Source organism: Mustela nigripes, chromosome 4 (assembly GCF_022355385.1).
Source record: "Mustela nigripes isolate SB6536 chromosome 4, MUSNIG.SB6536, whole genome shotgun sequence".
Taxonomy (NCBI): Eukaryota; Metazoa; Chordata; class Mammalia; order Carnivora; family Mustelidae; genus Mustela; species Mustela nigripes.
The window spans coordinates 118,146,200-118,166,395 of NC_081560.1; the positions used below are offsets into that span (position 1 = coordinate 118,146,200).

General features: G+C 44.9%; 1 protein-coding gene across 1 annotated transcript in view; it reads right to left on the minus strand.

Annotated features, from left to right (window-relative positions):
- The window catches only part of PAPSS2 (3'-phosphoadenosine 5'-phosphosulfate synthase 2), a 67,322-nt gene that overhangs the window by 23,673 nt on the left and 23,453 nt on the right, over window positions 1–20,196 (minus strand). Inside the window, exons 2-3 of the mRNA XM_059397409.1 lie at window positions 3,594–3,711; window positions 252–487 (exon numbers count right to left, since the gene is read on the minus strand). Coding sequence (XP_059253392.1) covers window positions 252–487; window positions 3,594–3,711 — 354 coding nt within the window. The remainder of the gene's footprint in view (window positions 1–251; window positions 488–3,593; window positions 3,712–20,196) is intronic.

Consider the following 20,196-nt stretch of genomic DNA (forward strand, 5'->3'; position numbering starts at 1 on the left):
AGAGCTTTTGACTTTTTCTTCTTTAACTTTTTCCTTCCTTCCAACCCTGGCCAGAAGGTAAGCGTGAACGGGTCTTTGTCCGCTGGTGCCCCGGCATCTGGGAACAAAGGTGCTCTCTTGACAGAATCAAGATTAAGCAGAGGAAACGAGGAGCAAGGGAGGGAGGAAGCGGGGAGCACAGCGGTCCCTGGTGCCCGCCCCCCAGCGACTCCTTCCCCAGCGTCGTCCGTGCCCCCGCCTGATCCTTTTACCTTCGTGAAAGGAGAAATGAAGCTGGTGATGCAGACCAGACCCGCGTCGGCAAACAGCTTGGCCACCTCGGCGATCCGGCGGATATTCTCCTCTCTGTCCCCGGGGGAGAATCCAAGGTTCTTGTTGAGGCCGTGACGCACGTTGTCCCCATCGAGCGAGTAGCACGGGATGGCATGTGAGACAAGGTACTCTTCCAGAGCAAAGCTGATGGTGGTTTTTCCAGCACCAGAGAGACCTGTTCATTATAATCATATGACCTCAAATCAAAATCAAAATCACTACCATCCAGGAAGAGCACAGTTGACCACAAGTCAAGTACCTGCATTTCTTCCAAACATAGAAATAACCATGTTTTGCACTGCAAAACAAGTGGGGTTCATAAGTATGGGGAACCTGGGGGGTTTTACGTGGTTCTTGGTATGTTCTATTTTGCCTGCAGCGTGTTTTAAAGATGAGAACACTGTGCATACAAATCCAGATTCTGGCTTCGCTTGGGAAAGAAAAAAAAAAAAATCAGAAACTCTGGAAACTGTGTTCTCATATCCCCTCCTGCCGGCACTCAGCAGGAGTAGAGGGGACAGCCAGCTCCGGAGACTGGGGGACCCACCTTTCCTACTGAGCCTGCGAAACAACCACTTGACAACAGACCCCTCTGGCCTCGAGATTTTTCTAAAATGACTCTCAAAACATAAAGACAGTCATCCCGAGCTAGGCTCTAGATGTGTTTAGAGCTGCACTACACCCTTCAGTGTCTGGAGTCTTTCCGTGAGAATAGAGTTACCACGATGTACCTTTTACCATGGTTTCGAAGTGCAGTGGCGGGAGGTGCACTGCATGATTTCTATCTGAGGGAAATCATGAGGAGGAGGGAACACTCCAAAAATCCCCTTGTCCTGAAGATCTCTGGACCTGAGAAATGGAGCACTGTGCCAAGCCACTGTTGGGGGGTACCCAGATGTGGGAGAGGAAAGGTTAGGGGGAAGAAGAGGAGGTCAAAAGCTTAGGAGAAGACGCCAGGAGGAAGGAGGGAAAAGAAAAAAAAAGGTAAGAGAAAAGCAGGAACAAAGGAAGAGGGAAATAAAGACTTGGAAAGAGGGGCTTCCTGGCTGGCTCAGTTGGTGGAGCACGTGACTCTTGATCTGGGGGGTTGTGAGTTCGAGCCCCATGTTGAATGCAGAGATTACAAAAAGACAAATAAACTTAAAAAAAAAATGACTTAGAAAGAAAGGTGATATATGAAATGCAAACAAACAGTTTCCACAGGGTTAGTTATGTTTTTAAGTCACGCCCTTGGCCCTCACAGACAATCATGAGAAGCAATGGCTCTGAGAGGAATGGGCTGCCATCTTTAGAAATCATTTCTGAAGACAGTACTGTACTATTCATGTAACTCCGTTCCATTTGAATAGGGACTTAGGTCATAAATTCCTCTTAGAATTGCGTCCAGTCCAGCGTGGGGTAGACTCGTGTTCTCTCACGCTGGAAAATGAGGGAAAGGATAGAAATTCCTTTCAGCTTTGCTTCGGGTCTCAAAACCAAGGGCTAAACCACAGTAAACTGGATTAAACGGATTGTTGGTGGATTTATTTCAATGCTCGAAGGTCACAGGAATTACACCTCATGAGAGCTTGATTTCCTAGGGGCCAGGCCCTGGGCTATGCAGGCTTTCGTTCACTTAGTCCTACTCCTCGTCAGCCCCCGGGGCAGGTTCTATTCTTATCTCGCTTCTCAAATAAGAAAACTGAGGCTTAGCCTGCCTAGTCGGCTTGTCCAAAGTCACCCAGTTAATGTAAGTGGAGCTGGGGCTCAAAACCAAGTCTTAGAAGGGGTTGGTTTCTCTCACCGGCCTCAACAGCGTATCTCTGTAACATAATAAGACAGAATAAATTGGGAAAAGATTTTTTTTTTTAACGAGTAAGGAAAGACAGACAAAGTCCATCGTTTAGGGTGTGTTTCCTCTTGTACCAGTCACCTTTCTGTTTTGAACGTTGTTCCACATTATAGAAAGTGGACTCTGTGTTGGCTCCAATACAGAAATTGAACAATTTGCCATGAAGGCAAACACGTAATAAGAAGGAAGCATCTAGAAGGCAGCTGTTTGATCTACGGCCGCACAGCATGTCTCTTGGACAGGGTCAGGGGTACGTCCCGACAGGATTCCCGACACGGGAACCCTGCCTTTTGGAATATAGCAAGCTCCTCGCCCACTGTGTGTCCCCAGCCTGCCCGCGGGGAAAGGTGTTGCACCACAGGTGAATGAACTCCCAGAAAAACTTGGGAGGAGGAAGAGGCTGACAGAGCCAGGAACCGCAAGTGAAGGGGGAAGACTGCCACACTCCTCAGCTGTCCCTTCACAAGGAAGAAATCGGCATTTGGGTTTTTGGGTTTGTTTGTTTGTTTGTTTGTTTTTTAATCTATTTATTTATTTGAGAGAGCGAGAAAGAGAGCAAGCAGGGGCAGAGGGAGATGGAGAGGGACAAGCAGACTCCGCGTGGGCGTGAAGCCTGATCTCATGACTGTGAGATCGTGACCTGAGGCGAAATCCAGTTAGTCGCTTAACCCACTGCACCCCCTGGGTGCCCCAATAACTCAGCATGCGGGAGCAGGCAGTAGCACACAGCTGATCTCAGAACCTAGGTAACCATCTGGGTAAACACCGTGTCTACACCGGGACTTCTACTCCCAGGGATCAACTTCCTCTACCCTGTGCTCAGAGCCTAAGGCAACAGCCCGGGACTAATTCCTGCCCTGTCACTAAGTCTTAGCTGCCACATTCTGAGGCCACAAAAAGAAGAGATTCATCAGGTCACCTCCATGGGAGTGAGTTGTTTCGTAATCCTCAGCTAAGTGGAAAAGGCTGTTTTTTCCTTCTTGTGCAGATCCTTATGTTTTCAGGTTGATTTTTTTTTTTAATTAAGTGAAATAGTCCTCTACCACGTTAAAACATCAGAAAACAAGAAAGAATAACTCTAGACATCCAGAACCTTACAGACAGCCAAATGCTTGCTGTCAAGCGAGTAAAGCCCCACCCTGAGCGCCAGTACGTGCGAGGAGACACAAGCCCGAGAATTACGAGAATTACGGGCTCGCCTCGGGCTGGAAGGGGATGGTCTCTTGAGCTTGCCCCTGTCCTGCCGGAAGGACAGGACCAAGAATGAGAGGAGTCCCATGCCTCGACCTCAGGCTTCCTTCCCACTGATGGCACAGGGAGGGCTGACCACTGCGCTCAGCCTCATCCCCGTGTTAAAAAAAAACATGTCCATAGGTCACTTCGAGTTCCTTCTAATTCTATGTCACATGTCAATTTTCAATTAAAAGAGAAAGGTAGCAACAAGGCATACCTGTCAGCCACACTGTACATCCTCGGAATCCACCCCTCGTCCCGACCACCTGCCCTCTCTTGTTCCTGCTCACGTGGTGGGCCTGGTAGACGACGTTGGTGGACTTCTGCTGGCTCTCCTACAAAACAAGAGCAGGCCCAATACGGCATCAATAGAACAATACAACATGTATACGTGTAATAAAAACACAATAAGTACACATACAATACTACAGAGAGTCTACATATATGTCACATATATCATACCTATAATAATACAATACATATACAGTATGTATACATATAATAAGTGCACACATGCATATGTATACAGAAACAATAAAATAACAGAGGACAGTAACAGTCCTCTCTAACTGGAACTCCTCTTTTGTGACCGGCACAGAGAGGGACATTTATTAATTCTACTAAATCAGAAAAAGACCCTGCCTTTAGAATACCCATCATGACCCTCTGAAAATATGATCTGAACGTGACAATCACTGACACCGTCAAAGTCTTGGTTCTGTGACATTGAAAACTGTGTACCTTCAGGGGGACGGTTAAGGGAATGTCTTTGTCTCTCATGCAGCAGATCCTACAGATGTGGCTGGGACACAAGCCAGTTCGTGCAGCCCCTGGGGAAGTTCTGGGGAGGGGCCGGTTGAGCCCCACTCTCTGAGGAGCCAGGGAGAGGCTCTGATCACAGAGCAAAGCGCTCAGTCAGCGCTCAGTCAGGGACGCCGTCTTTCACGCACAGTCCCAGAGCAGGGTACGGTGCATGAGGCTGCTTTTTCCCAAGCTCTACCCTCAGTTTCCACTTTCCCCAGGGTCAGTGTGTGAACTTTTAGTCTTTCAGAAAGCCCCGCAGAACAGAAATGGGCCAGTTATTAATCTTGGAGATTAACACGAGTCTTGAATATCTTTATTTTGGCTGAGATTAAATCAGCCAGTAAGGGCTGACCCCGATCCTAAACTCCGGATGCTGGGGGTCTCATGAATCAAAATGGTGGCACAGCTGGTCAATACAGCTGCCGGCGGACATTGCTCAAATACCATGTGATCCAAAGATGGGGGGCAGTTGGTGCAGAGACCCCGTCGCAGCGGTTAAATAAAAAGGCTGGGAACAACTCCTATGTGTCTTTGGCGTGGCAACAGAATTTCTGATGTCAGATGGAATCTCAGTCTGTGAACTACAAAAACTTAGGGAGCCTTTTAAACACCACACGTGTAAACCCACCAGGCTTAGGGGAAAAAAAAAAAAAGAAAGAAAGAAAGAAAAAAGCATCTATATTCTTTGAGCAAGACGCAGAGAAAACTCTGGGCCACATGTGGACCATTTTGTATTTCTGGAGCAAATTAAATCACTTCTTTATGGCCCCTCACTTGGGGTCGGGGTGGAGGGGGAGACAAAACAAAACAAAAAAAAAACTAAAAAGGGGAACACAGCTAGGACTGTCGGGGGCTTATAGGAGACGATGGGTGGGAATCTACTCTGCAAACTGCCGGGTTCTCTGCACCAACAGATGCAGACAATGACTGCGTGTACACCCCAACAGGAGAGGCCGGAGCCAGCGGGGGCACGGCTGGGAAAATGGCTTCAAGAGCAAGGGGAAGGGGCACCTTGCTGGTCGCTGGGGGCTCAGGAAGGTAGCACCCAGCAGCGGGACTCAGCCCACCAGGGAGGCCCGGAGCCCAGCAGAGGCGCAGGCCAGGCGGAGGAGACGGGCATTGCCAGGGTCCGAGGGAGCTCGGAGGCATTGCCAGGAGCCGAGGGAGGTGCTGAAGGCACAGGTGGGATCGGTGGCTGAAGTCACAGAAGCTTCTGGGGCCAGACGCGCTGACCATCCTTCCGCAGAGCCCGCGAAGCCCTAGAAGCTTCATAAATGAGGTGACATTAGATGAGCTCAGGAGATGTTCTAGAAGCATTCCCTCTGGCTGAACGGGTCTCCTGAAGGGATCCAGAGTCCTTTGGACCAAGTGTAACTGATAGCTCAAGAACACCAGTAACATTTCCTTTTCCTCTATGTCCTTGTTCCTCACTACTTTTTATTCAAGGAAACTGTGTCTGGGTATCGGGCCCAAACGTCAGTGCATGTGGTCATCCATGGCTTTGCTCAGCAAATGCTTGTAGAAATGAGTCCCTGCTACGGCCAGGGGCCATCCCACGCCCTGGGAATCTAGGGCTAAATGAAGGACCGCCAGCATCATTCTGGGGGGAGTGCAGGCAAAAAGACCAAGTAACTGGGACCCCACGCCCCGTGGAAGGGGTCCCACACGTACTGGACATGACATGAAGATACAGAAGGAACACCCACGACTCAACAATAAAATGAGTCCAAAATCTGGACAGTTCCATTTCACCAAAATACACAAATGGCCAGAAAGCACATGAAGGGCCAGGGTCGTTAGTCACAACAGAAAGCAAATTAAAACCCACGCGAGACACCGCTGCCAAATCTAATGGCAACAAGGACTTGCTCTCATATTGACAGCAGAGGTATAAAGTGGGACAACCATCCCGGAGAGGAACCTGGCAGTTCCCTACAAAGCTAAACATTTACCTCCCCGACGAGTCAGCAATTGCACACACAGCACTTTGTCAAGTGAAAACAGGTGTCCACAGCTTCACCGGGACAAAAACTGCCAGGAGCCAAGTAACCATCCATGGGAAAACAGATCACAGTCACACTCACACACACACACACACACCACCACCACCACCACCACCACTGCTGCTGGAAAAGCAGGTGTCCTGAACAGACAGCGGGGTTTGTCTGTCTTCATAAGGGTTTGAGGTGCACAGGTGTCTGCCTTGGTTGGAACTCACAGAATGTATACATAAGATGGGCATTTCGTTACATGTAAATACCACCACACACCAAAAAAGAAGGCATTAAAAAAAAAAAAAAAAAAAGGCAAGGCAAGGAAAGAATCTATACCAAGACTCACATGGTGGAATTCTCTTGTTCAACACAGCTGCCTTTTCTGAAAAAGGGCTCGGGTCCCAATCCCACCAAACGTGACGTCAGGGGTGGGCTTCCCCACCTGGGAGACTGGAGCCCACCCAAGCTCCATTTGTCCACAAAGAGTGTTTTTTGTCCCCCCTTTCTTTGGCTGATTTTTTTTTCCCCCTTCCTCCAGGCAGAGATCCAGAATAAATTCTAAACTTTGTTAATGTGTGGAAACTTTGTTAGGATCTTGTAAACCGTGTCTCCAACCAAGGGCTCGATTTTCAAAAACCGTTCGGCATCCACAGGAAGGAGCTCCCACTACAGTGTTTTTAAGAGTGCACCTCTGAACTTTTGGGGTTTTTATTAGCTGAATCTTCATCATGGGTGTTTGTACAGGCTTTCCACCATCCCAACAATGTTTAAGCAAACAAAATCTTTTCGGATGGCCAGGTACTGGGCTTTCGGGCTCAGCAGAAGTATTTTGCTTCTTATTTATCTTTTATTTACCCTTGATTTTCTCCAAAAGGCTAACAAAAATAGAAGCAGATATTTTGAATGACATTTGAACTGCAAAGGGCCAGGGCAGCCAAAACTTTGCTTTGCTTTGCTGAAACCTTTACTCCCTTCTAAAAAGCATATGATGTTCTAAGCGTTGGAAAGAGAGGAGCTGTCAGAAAAAGAGTTCAACACATGTTGAAGGGGAAAAAAAAGTTTGCTTCCCTGTGTGTATAAAGAGAACACACATCTCCAGCACCATACCTCACACTGTCACTTAGCAGAAACCAGAGAGTTGCTGGCATAACTTCTATTCTGGGTCTCTAAACAAAATCTGGCCAACATCCCTATCTTTTTCCAGGTCACTGACCGAGAAAAACTCCCTCCAGCATGCCCAAGAGTAGCATGACTATGGGTTTTTGGAGTCAACAAAGCTAGACCTGAAACTTGCTTCGTGGCCTTCCTTGCTCTGGGGACCCCGGGCAAGTAAGTAACAGCACTGGGCCCCCACGTCCTGTTCCCCCACGTGGTTGCTGAAAGGACTCAATAAAATGGTCTTCTACATAAAATATCACAGAAACGACAGAATATGCAGTAAGATGTCGAACCTCATGGGCCCCGGTGGCATTTCATGGAGTCGGGAGAAATCATGGTCATTTGTCTAAATCGGTCAGATTTAGAAGCGTCCAAGGGATTTGGCTCTGCTCTCAGGCGGGTCTGGGGAGATGGGGGTCATCAGCAAATCAGGCAATGGGCAGGACAGTCCTTTGCCAGGGGTAAAGAGTTACACACACACACACACACACACGATGTCCTTGAGCTGCTGCTCCGATTCTTCTTCTTTGACCCAAAGTCCAGCCAGTAAATACACCATTCCGAGGTGCGCCCACCAGTTAGCCAGCTTGCAGCCTCCCCCCTGCAGCCCAGACTCCCCACTCCCATGCTAGCTGTCTTGGTCAGGAGCCCTTAGTTACCAGCACAGGCTGGCCTTTAGCCCAGGTCAGCCTCCTGTGCTCCTGGGGGGCTGGGAGAAGGGACCTTGTCACAGGTTCAGTGCCGCCCCTGCCAGGCCCACCCCTTAGTCCCATTGGCGCTGCAGAAGGGGGTGCCCAGGGAGCTTCTGGAACTCAGGGCGGCCTGGCCAGGTGATGGCAGAAAGCCTCAGCCTTCAGTTTGCGTGACTGGGAGAGAGGGAAAGGACCTGTGATGGTATCACAGCTGGGGGTGCGGCATCCCAGAGCGGAGTCCAAGCCACTTGCCACAGGGAGAGCTGTTGTGAAAGTCAGGGTGCCTGCGGAACCAGGAAGCAGGAAGCCCATGGGCAAGATCAGGGGTTTCCCTGAGCTCCAAGGCTTTTCTGACTTTTGCATAAGATCGTCAATAAAAGACCAGCCAGTGGATTCGGATTCTTCTACACCCTTCTCCACCCACGCAGCACAAACACATGCATTTCACTGCTCAACTGCAACTCCACTCTGTCCCTCTGAACTCAGCCCTCAGCGCTGAGGGGCTGTTGGTGTCCCGGGTCTGTGGGGACAGAGCGAACTCCAAAACTCCCTGAGTCTTTTCAAGATGCCTTTTCCAGTTACTGCTCTCACGGGCTAACAGGGGCTGCATTTCTCATGCGTGATCTCAGCGACAGCTCCAAGCCTGGGAGCTACGCAGCCTGGGCCGGAGACCCACTTACATATCTGGAAACTGCTGGCCCAAGTCCTAAACCTGGAAGATGGAAGACCCCGAGCCAGGCTTCCTGACCCAGTCCAGGTCTTACTTCTGACCGCACAGAGCTCCAGGCTTCCAGCCCTGGCTGTGTGACTTCCGGAGCAGGGAGCTAGAGACTAGAGGAGATAATGCCCATTCAGGCTTTCCATACCACGTAAGGATATAAATAATTAAAAAATCATTCTCACGTCATTTGCATTACTTAATATGAGGAGCTTTAAATGTTTTATAATTACCAATGTGGATTTGTATTTCTTTCCTTTCAGATTATTTCCTTGTGGCATAGAACCCAGAATGAAATGCTTTAGTATTAAAAGTGGTGAATGCTTCATAGATCTCACTGTGCAGGCCAACTCATTTCCCAAAAAGACAAAGCCAAGTTACCAGGTTACCCTATACTGGTCTCTAAACAGTCCAACTATTTAGATTTGTTGTGTTTGCAATTTTATTGTTTTTCTCCCCCCTTGATTACTTTACTAGGAAGAACATGTATTTCCATGTAGTAAGTTATATATGTCAATTGCAAGTTTGTCTTTTTTGTCACTAATTAATGACAATCTGGACAATGACTTCATTCACTTTCTAAAAAGATGGAGAGGGGAAAAAAAAAAGATGGAGAGGAGAAGGGAGTTGGGGGAAATCGGAAGGGGAGATGAACCATGAGACTGTGAACTCTGAGCAACTGAGGGTTTTGAAAGGGCGGGGGATGGGGGGGTCGGGTGAGCCTGGTGGTGGGTATTAGGGAGGGCACATACTGCATGGAGCACTGGGTGTGGTGCATAAACAATGAATTCTGGAACACTGAAAAGAAATTTTTAAAAAATTAATAAAAAAAATTTTTAAATACATTTTTGTTCTTATGTATTCTGTATAGTAAATTTTTATTAATTATATACTATTTGTTCATGTGCTTTCCTTTTGATATGTACTCTATTGTATATCACATATATTATATGTATTACATATTATATTTCATATTAAATGGTATTTTTTTAAAAGATTTTATTTATTTGACAGAGACACAGCAGAAGAGGGAACACAAGCAGGTGGGGTGAGAGAGGGAGAAGCAGGCTTCCCACCGAGCAGGGAGCCCAATGCAGAGCTCGATCCCAGGACCCTGGGATCAGGACCTGAGCCAAAGGCAGATGCTTAACGACTAAGCCACCCAGGTGCCCCTCACAGTAAATGGTATTTTAAGAATATGTAATATTCCTTTTGTCTTTGATGGCTTCCATTTGGTCATTGATTATAGCTGGGCCAAATATGTTCTTCAGACTTCTATTTTGAGATGATTAAACTATATTAATTTTTTGCTACATCTGACATTTGCATATGATGTGTGCTTATAAGGATCAACTTTATTTCTTTCCATCATTATATCCTGTGATCTCAAATTATATTACAATTCACTTCCCTATTACTTTGAAAATTTTTTTATATTTTGAGTCTATTTCTAGAATTCCTACGTATTCATAATTCCTCCATACATGCAATTCATGTATTCTTAAGAACTTCTATGAAAGTTTTCTCTTAGGGTAGTCACCTATGGTTCTGATGGCTGTTGCTCTGTGACATGTTTTAAAATCTTAAAGGTAAAAACCCTTCCTTTAAAAATTCTTTTCCAGGTACCTGGGTGGCTGTCAGTTAAGCATCTGCCTTCGGGTCAGGTCATGATCTCAGGGTCCTGGGATCGAGCTCCACATCAGGCTCCCTGCTCAGCATGGAGCCTGCTTCTCCCTTTTCCTCTGCCCCTCCTCCACCCCATTCATGTGTGCTCTCTCTCCTTCAAATAAATAAAATCTTAAAATTTTTTTTATTTTACTCTAAAATACATTCCTCCATAGAAATAAAATTTTCAAGTTTTATTTGCAACATTCAATGTCTCAGTAAGCTTTTCCCTAGAAGTCTCATTTATAGGACTTATCATTTATATGATAAATAGGCACATTTATATTTATTGACCTAAAAATATATAACCATAGATGTCCAGATTACAGACTAAATTAATGCTAATTCTGTTTTTAAAATACATGTATTTATAGGTCTAAGTCTCCAAAGGAAAAAATCTGGACAATAAAGGACAAAATGCTAACAGTAATTATCTTGAGACATAGGTCATTCTAAGTCATTATTTTTCTTCCTGTGTCTATATTCTGATTTTTCTATATTAAATTTAGAAATAATTACATATTTAAAACATAAAGTAAATCTTGACCAGAAAACGGTGATGCCACACCCCAGGGTAACAGACACGCAAAGAGACGGGAGCAAACCTTGCAGCCCGCGACCAACCCCGACCAGCAAACTGGAAAACCAGCAAGCCTGAGAAAAAAATCTTTAAGCCAACCAGTCTCTCTCAAATATCTAATGAAGCACAGTAAACTCTAACAGACAACCTGGAAAGTACAACCCGTGTTAACCTGACCATAGCGGCAGTTGTTTTGGCTTTTAGTTATTTCATTCAGAGGGGGAAAAAAAATACCCGTGGAGAGAGAATTGTGGAGCTTCTGGAAGCTGATATCCCAAATGGGAAGCCCTGTGTCCTCGTCCGTACATCCTGTTTGGTGAGGCAGAGTCTGAGTCAGTGAAAGCCACCTGGTGGAAGTCTCCCGAAGAAAGGGCCCTGACAACATTAGCGACGTCTGCAGACAGCGTGATGACCCACTGGACATGGACGCTTCCACTCCAATCCTGTGGTGACTGGGAGACGGGGGAATTTTGACAGAAGATGTGTCACTAGACAAAACTGACGCTATGTTTTAAAGAGGGGTTCACCTGCTAGAAAACACGGTTCTGCGGCATTCGGTGGAAAGACAGATGTTGGGTGAACCCCTGAGCATGCTAACTCCAGTCCATGCACACCCCTTTCACAGTGAAATGGGTTTACTGCTCAGGCTAACTCTTGAGTTAGAAGGTGGGGACCCAGTCAGGTAGCCGCTGAGAAATACCACTTGGGAAAATGGAACAAGTGAGTTGACAAGTTCCCAAGAAGAGCAATTTAAGTCACTTGTCAGAAGCCATTATCAAACCGGGCGCCTGGGGGGCTCTGTCGGTGAAGCGTTTGCCTTCCGCTCAGGTCGTGATCCCGGGGTCCTGGGATCAAGCCCCACTGGCTTGTCCCTCTCCCTCTGCTCCTCCCCCTGCTCCCTCGCTCTCAAATAAAATTAAAGATTAAAAAAGAGGTAGCAAATATGGAATACTTGGACTTTACTAAGGGATCAGTAAATGTTTGTTGAGTGACTGAAGGAAGTGTGATAAATAACCTGTTGGCTGATTGACAGATGCGATGTCCTTAAGCAATCTCCCGTCCCTCATGGGCACACAGCTTTCGGGGCCCTGGAGCAAACGGCAGATTGTTAACTTCGCATCTGAGCACCCTTACTTAGGTCACATGCTCAAGTCTTCCTAAAGGGAGACCCACCATGCCCTGCATCTTCTCAGGATGTGACTCCAAAGCAGAGGCAAAGCAGTCTGCACATTAAAATAAACAGAGTTCCCATTTGCACGTGCATTTGTAAACCAGCCTTTGAAATCTGCATCCAAGACCTGTGTGAAACAATCTGTGATTATGGTTTCTGGTGAGTTTCCCCTATCTGGGGAGACTCAGCTAAGCTGATGGGATCCAGTGCATTCCGGCTGGTGCTGAAATCCTAGCATCACTGAAATCTGGTAAAATAGGACACCGGACATCCATTCAACCCATTGCTTGAATAAGTGAACAGGCCACATACTTTCTGAGAATAAGTTCATGGATTATTGTACTATTTTTCCAAGACAGCCAACAAAAATGTGTATTACTATGAGCTAGAGGAGTCCTTCAGCTTGAAATAGCCTGAAATCACCATTCTGAAAAGTTCATACCAAAAAAAAACTTGCACATGAAAAGCTTGCTTTACTCTCTGCGTAAGCACAATTAAATTAAAAATTCATCTGTAACACTGCCTATACTCTGTGCACAGTGAGGTGGATTCCTAAGGATAAGAAAGAGCACTAAAGGGCCGCCTGGGTGGCTCAGTTGTTAAGCATCTGCCTTCAGCTCAAGTCATGATCCCCGGGGTCCTGGGATAGAGTCCTGCATCAGGCTCCCTGTTCATGCCCCTGGTTCGTGGCTCCACCAGCTGGGTGACTCTGAGCCGATGACTTAACCTCTCAAACCCTCGTACTTGCGAGCCACTGCCTTATGGGGCTATCAGGACTGAATGAGGAAATGTACATAAAGCAGCGCAGGGCCTGACCGACAGGTGAGCCCTCACTAAATGTTAGCTATGGTAAGAAAAATAGTTGTTCTTAATGATAATTAAGAGTTATTATTACTAATACAATAATTATAATGACAACAATTAAGTGACTGATAACAGCTAAGATTATCGAGACAGCCCTAGGGTCTCCCTCTGCTCAGTCTTCCCCTGCCACAAAACGTGGAGTTGAGAAAGAAATCTAACGATTTCCCTCAAAATTCAGGAGCATTCTCCTTTGGTTTCCAGCTGTAAAAACTCCTCTTTCTCTGCGTTTCTGATTCAGCACACAGCAAACAGCACAGGGCCCTCTTGCCCATGCACAAAATGCACGGCTGTGTCTACAAACTAAAGCATGTATACAAACATCTGCAGTGATCAGTCCCCTCCGTGTCACAGAAATTAAGAGTTTCAGAGTACGGCATGCCTCACTGTGTCCATGTCACAGATGGCAAAACTAAGGTTCCAAGACATTCAATATGTTATCCAGGGTCACACAGAATCTCAAATCCAAGTCTTCTTATTCCAAGTTGAGCAATCCTTGAGGATCCTTAAGGCACAATTTAGTCCTGAGACCACAGAGGGCAAACGAGTTGCCCATGGCTTCCTTACAAAGCTGTGTTTGGGGCTGGCTGACAAAACAAAAAGCGTGAGTCCATGCCCCCTAAAAGAAGCCACTTTTTTCTGGAAGATACAGTCCGCGTTCTCGAAAATTCAGGTTTTGCTTATTTCATAACATTTGTTCCTGACCCCCCTGCTTATATTTCCTTAGATCTGTCTCCTGGGAATTACCTGGGCGCTTGTACCCCAGATCCATTGCTGGGCACATGGACCGCTCTACTCTCCTTCCCCAAGGAGTCTCAAGCACCAGCTGCTCATTCTGAAGCTTCTCAGAAACCACCTTTGCTCAGCCGGTTTGACACTCACCAGGCAGGTCTGACATAGGCTGGCCCTCCACCAGGACACGTATACCTTTTCCTCTCCATCTGCTCACCCCATACTTCCATATTCTACCCACACGTTGGTCTGGATCCCTGGGTTTCCCCCTAAAGTCCAAGCGGTCTCATTTTTCTGGGTCCACCCACACACATTTTTTTTTTTTTAAATACTGAATCATTCAGTAACATCCACGTGACTCAGGAACTATTACACAGAAAGGTTTCCAGAAGAGTCCTGCTTCCCCCCTCCTCCCCTTCCACCTCTGAAGACAGGAAACCCCTTCTACTGGTTCCTTGTATATCCTCTCGGTTTCTTTATGCAAATAGAAATGACGCTTAAACTCTGTGGAGATATGTGTTGAATCCTCCTTTCCACACTATTTCCACATCTTGCTTTTTCGGACCTATCTTGGTGAATCTTTCCACATCAATCCAGAGATATTTTCCCCCCCTTCTTTAAAAAGATTTTATTTATTTGAGCGAGAGAGAGCAAAAGTGGGGGAGAGAGAGAAGTAGGCTCCCTGCCCAGCAAGGAGCCCAATACAGGACTCAATTCCAGGACCCTGGAATCATGACCTGAGCCAAAGGCAGCTGCTTAACTGACTGAGCCACCCAGGCGTCCCTACAGAGTTTTCTTATTCACAGAACTCCAGCATATATTATGGTACATCATGGATGTACCATAATATATTCACCTAGTTCCCCTTTGATAGACATTTCCACTTTTTTACTACTGCAAACAATGCAGCAATGAATTACCATATACTACATTTTCCACATGTGAAAATAGGTCAATGGGATGAATTCTTAGAAGTGGGATCGCCAGGCCAATCAGCACGGTCATTTGTAATACTGATGCACAGAGCTAAACTGCCCTCCACCAAAGATCTGTTTCTGGAAACTCTACCAAGGTACACATTCACCATCAATACACGAGTTCCAGGGTCTGGAACCGGCACAGAGTATGTTACCAAGACTTTCAGATTTCTTCTAATCTGATGGATAAAAAATGGGTATTTCAATAGGATTATACTTTGAGTTTCTATTATTCTGAGTGATGCTGCACACCTTTTATCATGTTTAGGACTCTATTTGCTTTATTTATTTATTTTTAAACTTCCATTTATACCCATCCCCTATTTTCTAACTGCATTCTTAGTCTTTTCCTAATTGTTTTATAGGAGATCTTTATATCTGCAATAATCTTACCGTAGGTTCTTTGTTCCCTGACTTCATCATTGGTGTTACTTATGACCTTCCTTATGATGTTCCTTACCCTAGAGTGAATGTTTTTAATGTAGTTAAATTCATCAACCTGCTCTTTCAGTTGGGACTCTAATTTTTCTGGTTATACTATGGCTTGGACACAGCTGATGGGGTTGAACATGAGAATCACTTCAATCAAGAAAAGAACAGTAAGAAAAGAAATACAGGGTTGTTTTGGTCAGTCTTACACAAGGTCTGAATGAAAAAGAGCGGCTGTGTTTTTGTTTCTTAGAAATTTCTTAATTCTTAAGGATTTTCCTCTGAAGAACAGAGAGAATATATAACCTCTATGGAAAGGAGTACATTTCAAGTCCCTACAAATAGTGAGATTTCATGAATTTATGATTATATTAAGTCCACTTATCTATTTTACCATTATATTTTGAAAAATAATAAAACAAACTGTAATGACAATGAGAAATTCCACATGCCTTTTTTTTTTTTTTTTGACAGAGAGGGGGAGAGCAAGCGCATGAATGAGTGGGAGTGGGGAGAGGAGCAGAGAGAGAGAGAAAATCTCAGGCAGCTCAGCACAGCTCAGCACAGAGCCCTCATGACTGTGAAATCACAACCTGAGCCGAAATCAAGAGTCAGATGCTTAACAGACTGTGTCCCCACAGGTGCCCACCACATGCCTCGTTCTGGAAAAATATATGTTAATTAGCTTTTTATTTAGTGCTATTGCAAATGAAAGTGTTATAATGAGATATAAATTCCTTAGAAGAATAACACAAATTAAGCCTACGATAATTTCGGTTTATAAAGCTTCAGGTGACACCTGACTACTTAGTATACATCCATCTTCCCCTTGATCAAACTCAGCCCCAGTAAAAATAAGAATGTTAAAGATATATACAACTCATTTGATTAGAACTTTAGAACAAACAAGCATATGAAGGAATGTGGGTGACATTATGTCTAGGAGGGCAGTTTTAAATCAGATAATTTAATAGATTACATCAAACTCAGATAAGACAACGTGCGATTTCCTGTTCAACCATCACTTCGTTTTGAAGTGGAAATACCTTTTCATGTATCTAGATTCCAGTTCCTTTACCTAAGTGGCTAGTCTACTCAGTAAATTAACCAATTAAAATCTGAACAAAGACTATGTTAGTCACACAGTCTTTGTACACATGTGAACTTGTATTCATCTGATGCAGGTCACAAGCATCACAAATCACAAACCCGTCATACCCCATACTTCAATTATTCAATGTTTTTCAAAAAATATTCACAGAGCACCAGCTACATGCCAAAGAACGTGCCAGGAGCTATGGGTACAGCAGCAAAAGAGACACAAACAAGGCCAGCTCTGTAGCCTATGAGACCACCTCCAAGCCTAACCACGATTCACAAAGTACTCACAAAACATTAAGGGATTGAAATTGTGCTGAAAATATATTGAAAACCTCGTCAGAATTGCCAGATTCGAAAAATAAAAATACCATATGTCCCATGTAGTATTTGGGATATACTAAAAATTATTTGTGTTTATGTGAACTTCAAACGTTAACTAGAGAATCTTGTATCTTATCTGTGGTAATCAAAACAGTGTGGTCCTGGCAAAAACAAACTGAAAAGACAAAAAGATAAATGGAACAGAAATGAGAGTCCAGAAATAAACCCACACATATACAGTCAAGTAATCTATCACAAAGGAGGCAAGAATAGGCAATGGAAAAAGAAAGTCTCTTCAACCAATGGTGTTGGGAAATCTGAACAGCTACATGCAAAAGAATGAAACTGGACCACTTCCTTACAGCACAAAGATAAACTCGAAATGGATTAAAGACCTAAATGTGAGACCTAAAACCATAAAACTCCTAGAAGAGAACATAAGCAGAGATTTCTTTGACATCAGCTGTAGAAACGCTTTTCTAGTCATGTCTCCTGAGGCAAGGGAAATAAAAGCAAAATTCAACTATTGGGACTCCACCAAAATAAAAAGCTTCTGCACCGTGAAGAAAACCATCAACAAAATAAGGCAACCAAGTGAATGGAAAAAGGTATTTGCAAACGGTATACTTGACAAATGGTTAACATCCAAAATAGGTAAGTAACTTTTATAATTCAAAAGCCCCCTCAAAAAGTCTGATTAAAAAATGGACAGAGGACCTGAATAGAAGCTTTTCCAAAGAAGACATACACTGGGGTCAACAGACACATGGAAAGGTGCTCAGCATCACTCATCATCAGGGAACTGGGAATCAAAACCACATGTGATACATGATACATACAACCTTGTACCTGTCAGAATAGCTAGAATTAAAAAAAAAAAAAGTAATAACAAGTGATGAAGAGGATTTGATGAAGAAAAGAACCCTTGTGCACCGTTCATGGGAATGCACACTGATGCAGCTGCTGTCAAAAACAACATGACAGTTCCTCAAAAAATTCAAAATAGAACTATCCTATAATCCAGGTATTCCACTACTAGGTCTGGAAGCAACTTTAGTGTCCATTGATAGATGAATGGATAAAGAAGATGTGGCATACACACACACACACACGCGTGCACATGTGCACGTGCACACAGGAATATTACTCAGCCATAAAAAATGAAATCTTGCCATCTGTGGTGTCACGGATGGACCCACAGGGTGTTATGCTAAGCAAAATAAGTCAGTCAGATAAAGAAAAGTACCATATGATTTCACTCATATGTTACATTTAAGAAACAAATGAACAAAGAAAAAAAGAGACAAACATAAAATAGACTCTTAAATGTGGAGAACAAACTGGCGGTTACCAGAGGGGAAGTGAGGGGGGAGGGGTGACATAGATAAAGGGGATTGGAGCACGCATATCAGGATGAGCACTGAGTCCTGCTTAGAATAGTTGAATCACTACATTGTACAGCTAAAACTAATTAATGCTGTTTACTGTATTTATTTATAAATAAATAATGTTATCCATTTTATACTTCAATAAAAATAAATAGTAAAGTAAATAAATAACAAAACCGAGGGGGAAAAGTTATTGTTTATGTGAAGGTCAAACATAACTGGAAGTTTTGTATTTTACCTGGCATCCTACTAGGGCTTTCCTTCTAGAAAATGAGGACTAGCCTTGAATTTATCACATACATTTGAACCTGAGGATGTCTGTCTCTTTACCTCATTCTTTTTTTTAATATTCCATTTATTAAAATCTCTCCTTCAAAAGTCTTTTCAAAGGGAAGTCTTGGTGTCAGTCACAGGGCAAGGGTGATTTCAAGGTCTTGGTTCCAAAGTTCTGGCCACTAGAAACAACGGCAGCGTGGGAGAATGGTAGGCATTGTCTCAAGACATGAGAGTTTTACCCGTTCTAAAATTTCAGACATCACCATTTTTCAAAGTTTAGATCATCTTTCCCAGCAAGAGCTGTATTAAGAACATGCAGGCTTCACACATGACCTTGAAACTGGTGGTGAGCACGGTCGTGGGCTAGGGGAGGCAGTGGAGGGGGGAGGCTGTGCAGCTAGGCGTGTGGAGGGCTGTCTGGAGACACCGGGGGAAGAGAAATCAACCTCAGGATCCCAGACTGCGCTCAGACCATCCCAAGTAGCTGCACCCTCCCCCTCTATTAAGCAATGAGTAAAATAGCCTTTTTTTTTTTTTTTTTTTGGAGAACTGCCTCTCTCCTGACTGGCAAGGCTCACAGATTCCACAGTGGAAAGAAGTGTCTGGAAGAAAAGGATAGAAGGATGAAGTTCTGCAGAGGACAGCCTGTACATGTAACCTGAATAAAATGTCTTGAGAAGAAACTTTGTTTCTTTGTTTTAACCTAGCTTTGTCATTCAGACAAACAAACAGAAACTTCTGTCCACCTTGGAAGGTGGCAGCCAACATGACTTCTTATTCTCCAGGGCAGGAAACAAAGGGTGTGATTTGCCCAAGGGGTGCGTAATATCTGGCCACCACTTCCCCAAAGAGCCAACAAATTCCTGCCCATGTTCTAAAATGGTCAGGGAGAGAAGAAGAAGCAGAGTAGCTCACTCCCTACTGAGGATGGAATTTGGAAACTGGCGGCCCTCTTCGAGCCCTTCTGTTTCCTTCTCTGGAGATGCTGAGAACTGACCATCCATCTTCAACTCCCTGTTCCTGATCCAAGGCTGGGAAATTCGTCTTTTTTAAAAATTTTTACAGAAGGCCTAGGAGATTTTTTTTTTAAAGATTTTATTTATTTAATTGCCAGAGAGAGACCGCTAAAGAGGGAACACAAGCAAGCAGAGGGAGACTTCCCGCCAACCAGGGAGCCCAACGCAGCTTGATCCCAGGACCCTGGGATCATGACCCAAACCAAAGGCAGAAGCCTCACCCACTGAGCCACCCAGGGGCCCTCATCTTTCTTCTTAATGTTAATCTGTAGCCTCTACTTGAATATCACAAAAACATAAATGCGAGTTAATATTTCTTTTTCTATAAACAGCCAGAGAAGGCTCAATCCAGGAAAAAGAAAAAAACAAAACAAAGAGTCCTATATTCCACCCAACAAAGTGGAGCCTGAACACTTATAAGCCAAAAATACACTAACTCTCCTGTCATCTCTCCTCCCCTCGATCCTGCTTTTAAATGTGCTTTAGTAAGGGGGTGCCCAGCTCCAACACACCCTGGACTTACCAGGGATTTGGAAATGTCAGGGGAACTAGTGGGGCCGCCTGGGGAGCGCCGTAAACCCGGCCTCGGCACAAAGCTTAGCTCCAGGGGCATGGATGAGTCCACATGGGGCCCGGTGACAGAGGTTTTTGTCCCCCAGATGCACATCTGAACCCTTGAAAGGGGACAGAAGGAAGACAATCAGGCCCAGGAGCTGCTTCCCCATGGAGCTCAGTCAGGCGGTGAGCTGCAGGCCTGGCCGGGCCACAATGACCCGCATAGCTTGTGGTCAAAAAATCTGAAACCAGTGCCAGGCCTCAGTTTCCCCATAGCACCTACCTCACAGGATGGTTAGTCAATATTAAAAGACCCCCAAGGCCACTCAGCAAGAGTGCAGTCAGTCAGTCACACAATGGAATGTTCCACAGCAGTGAGGAC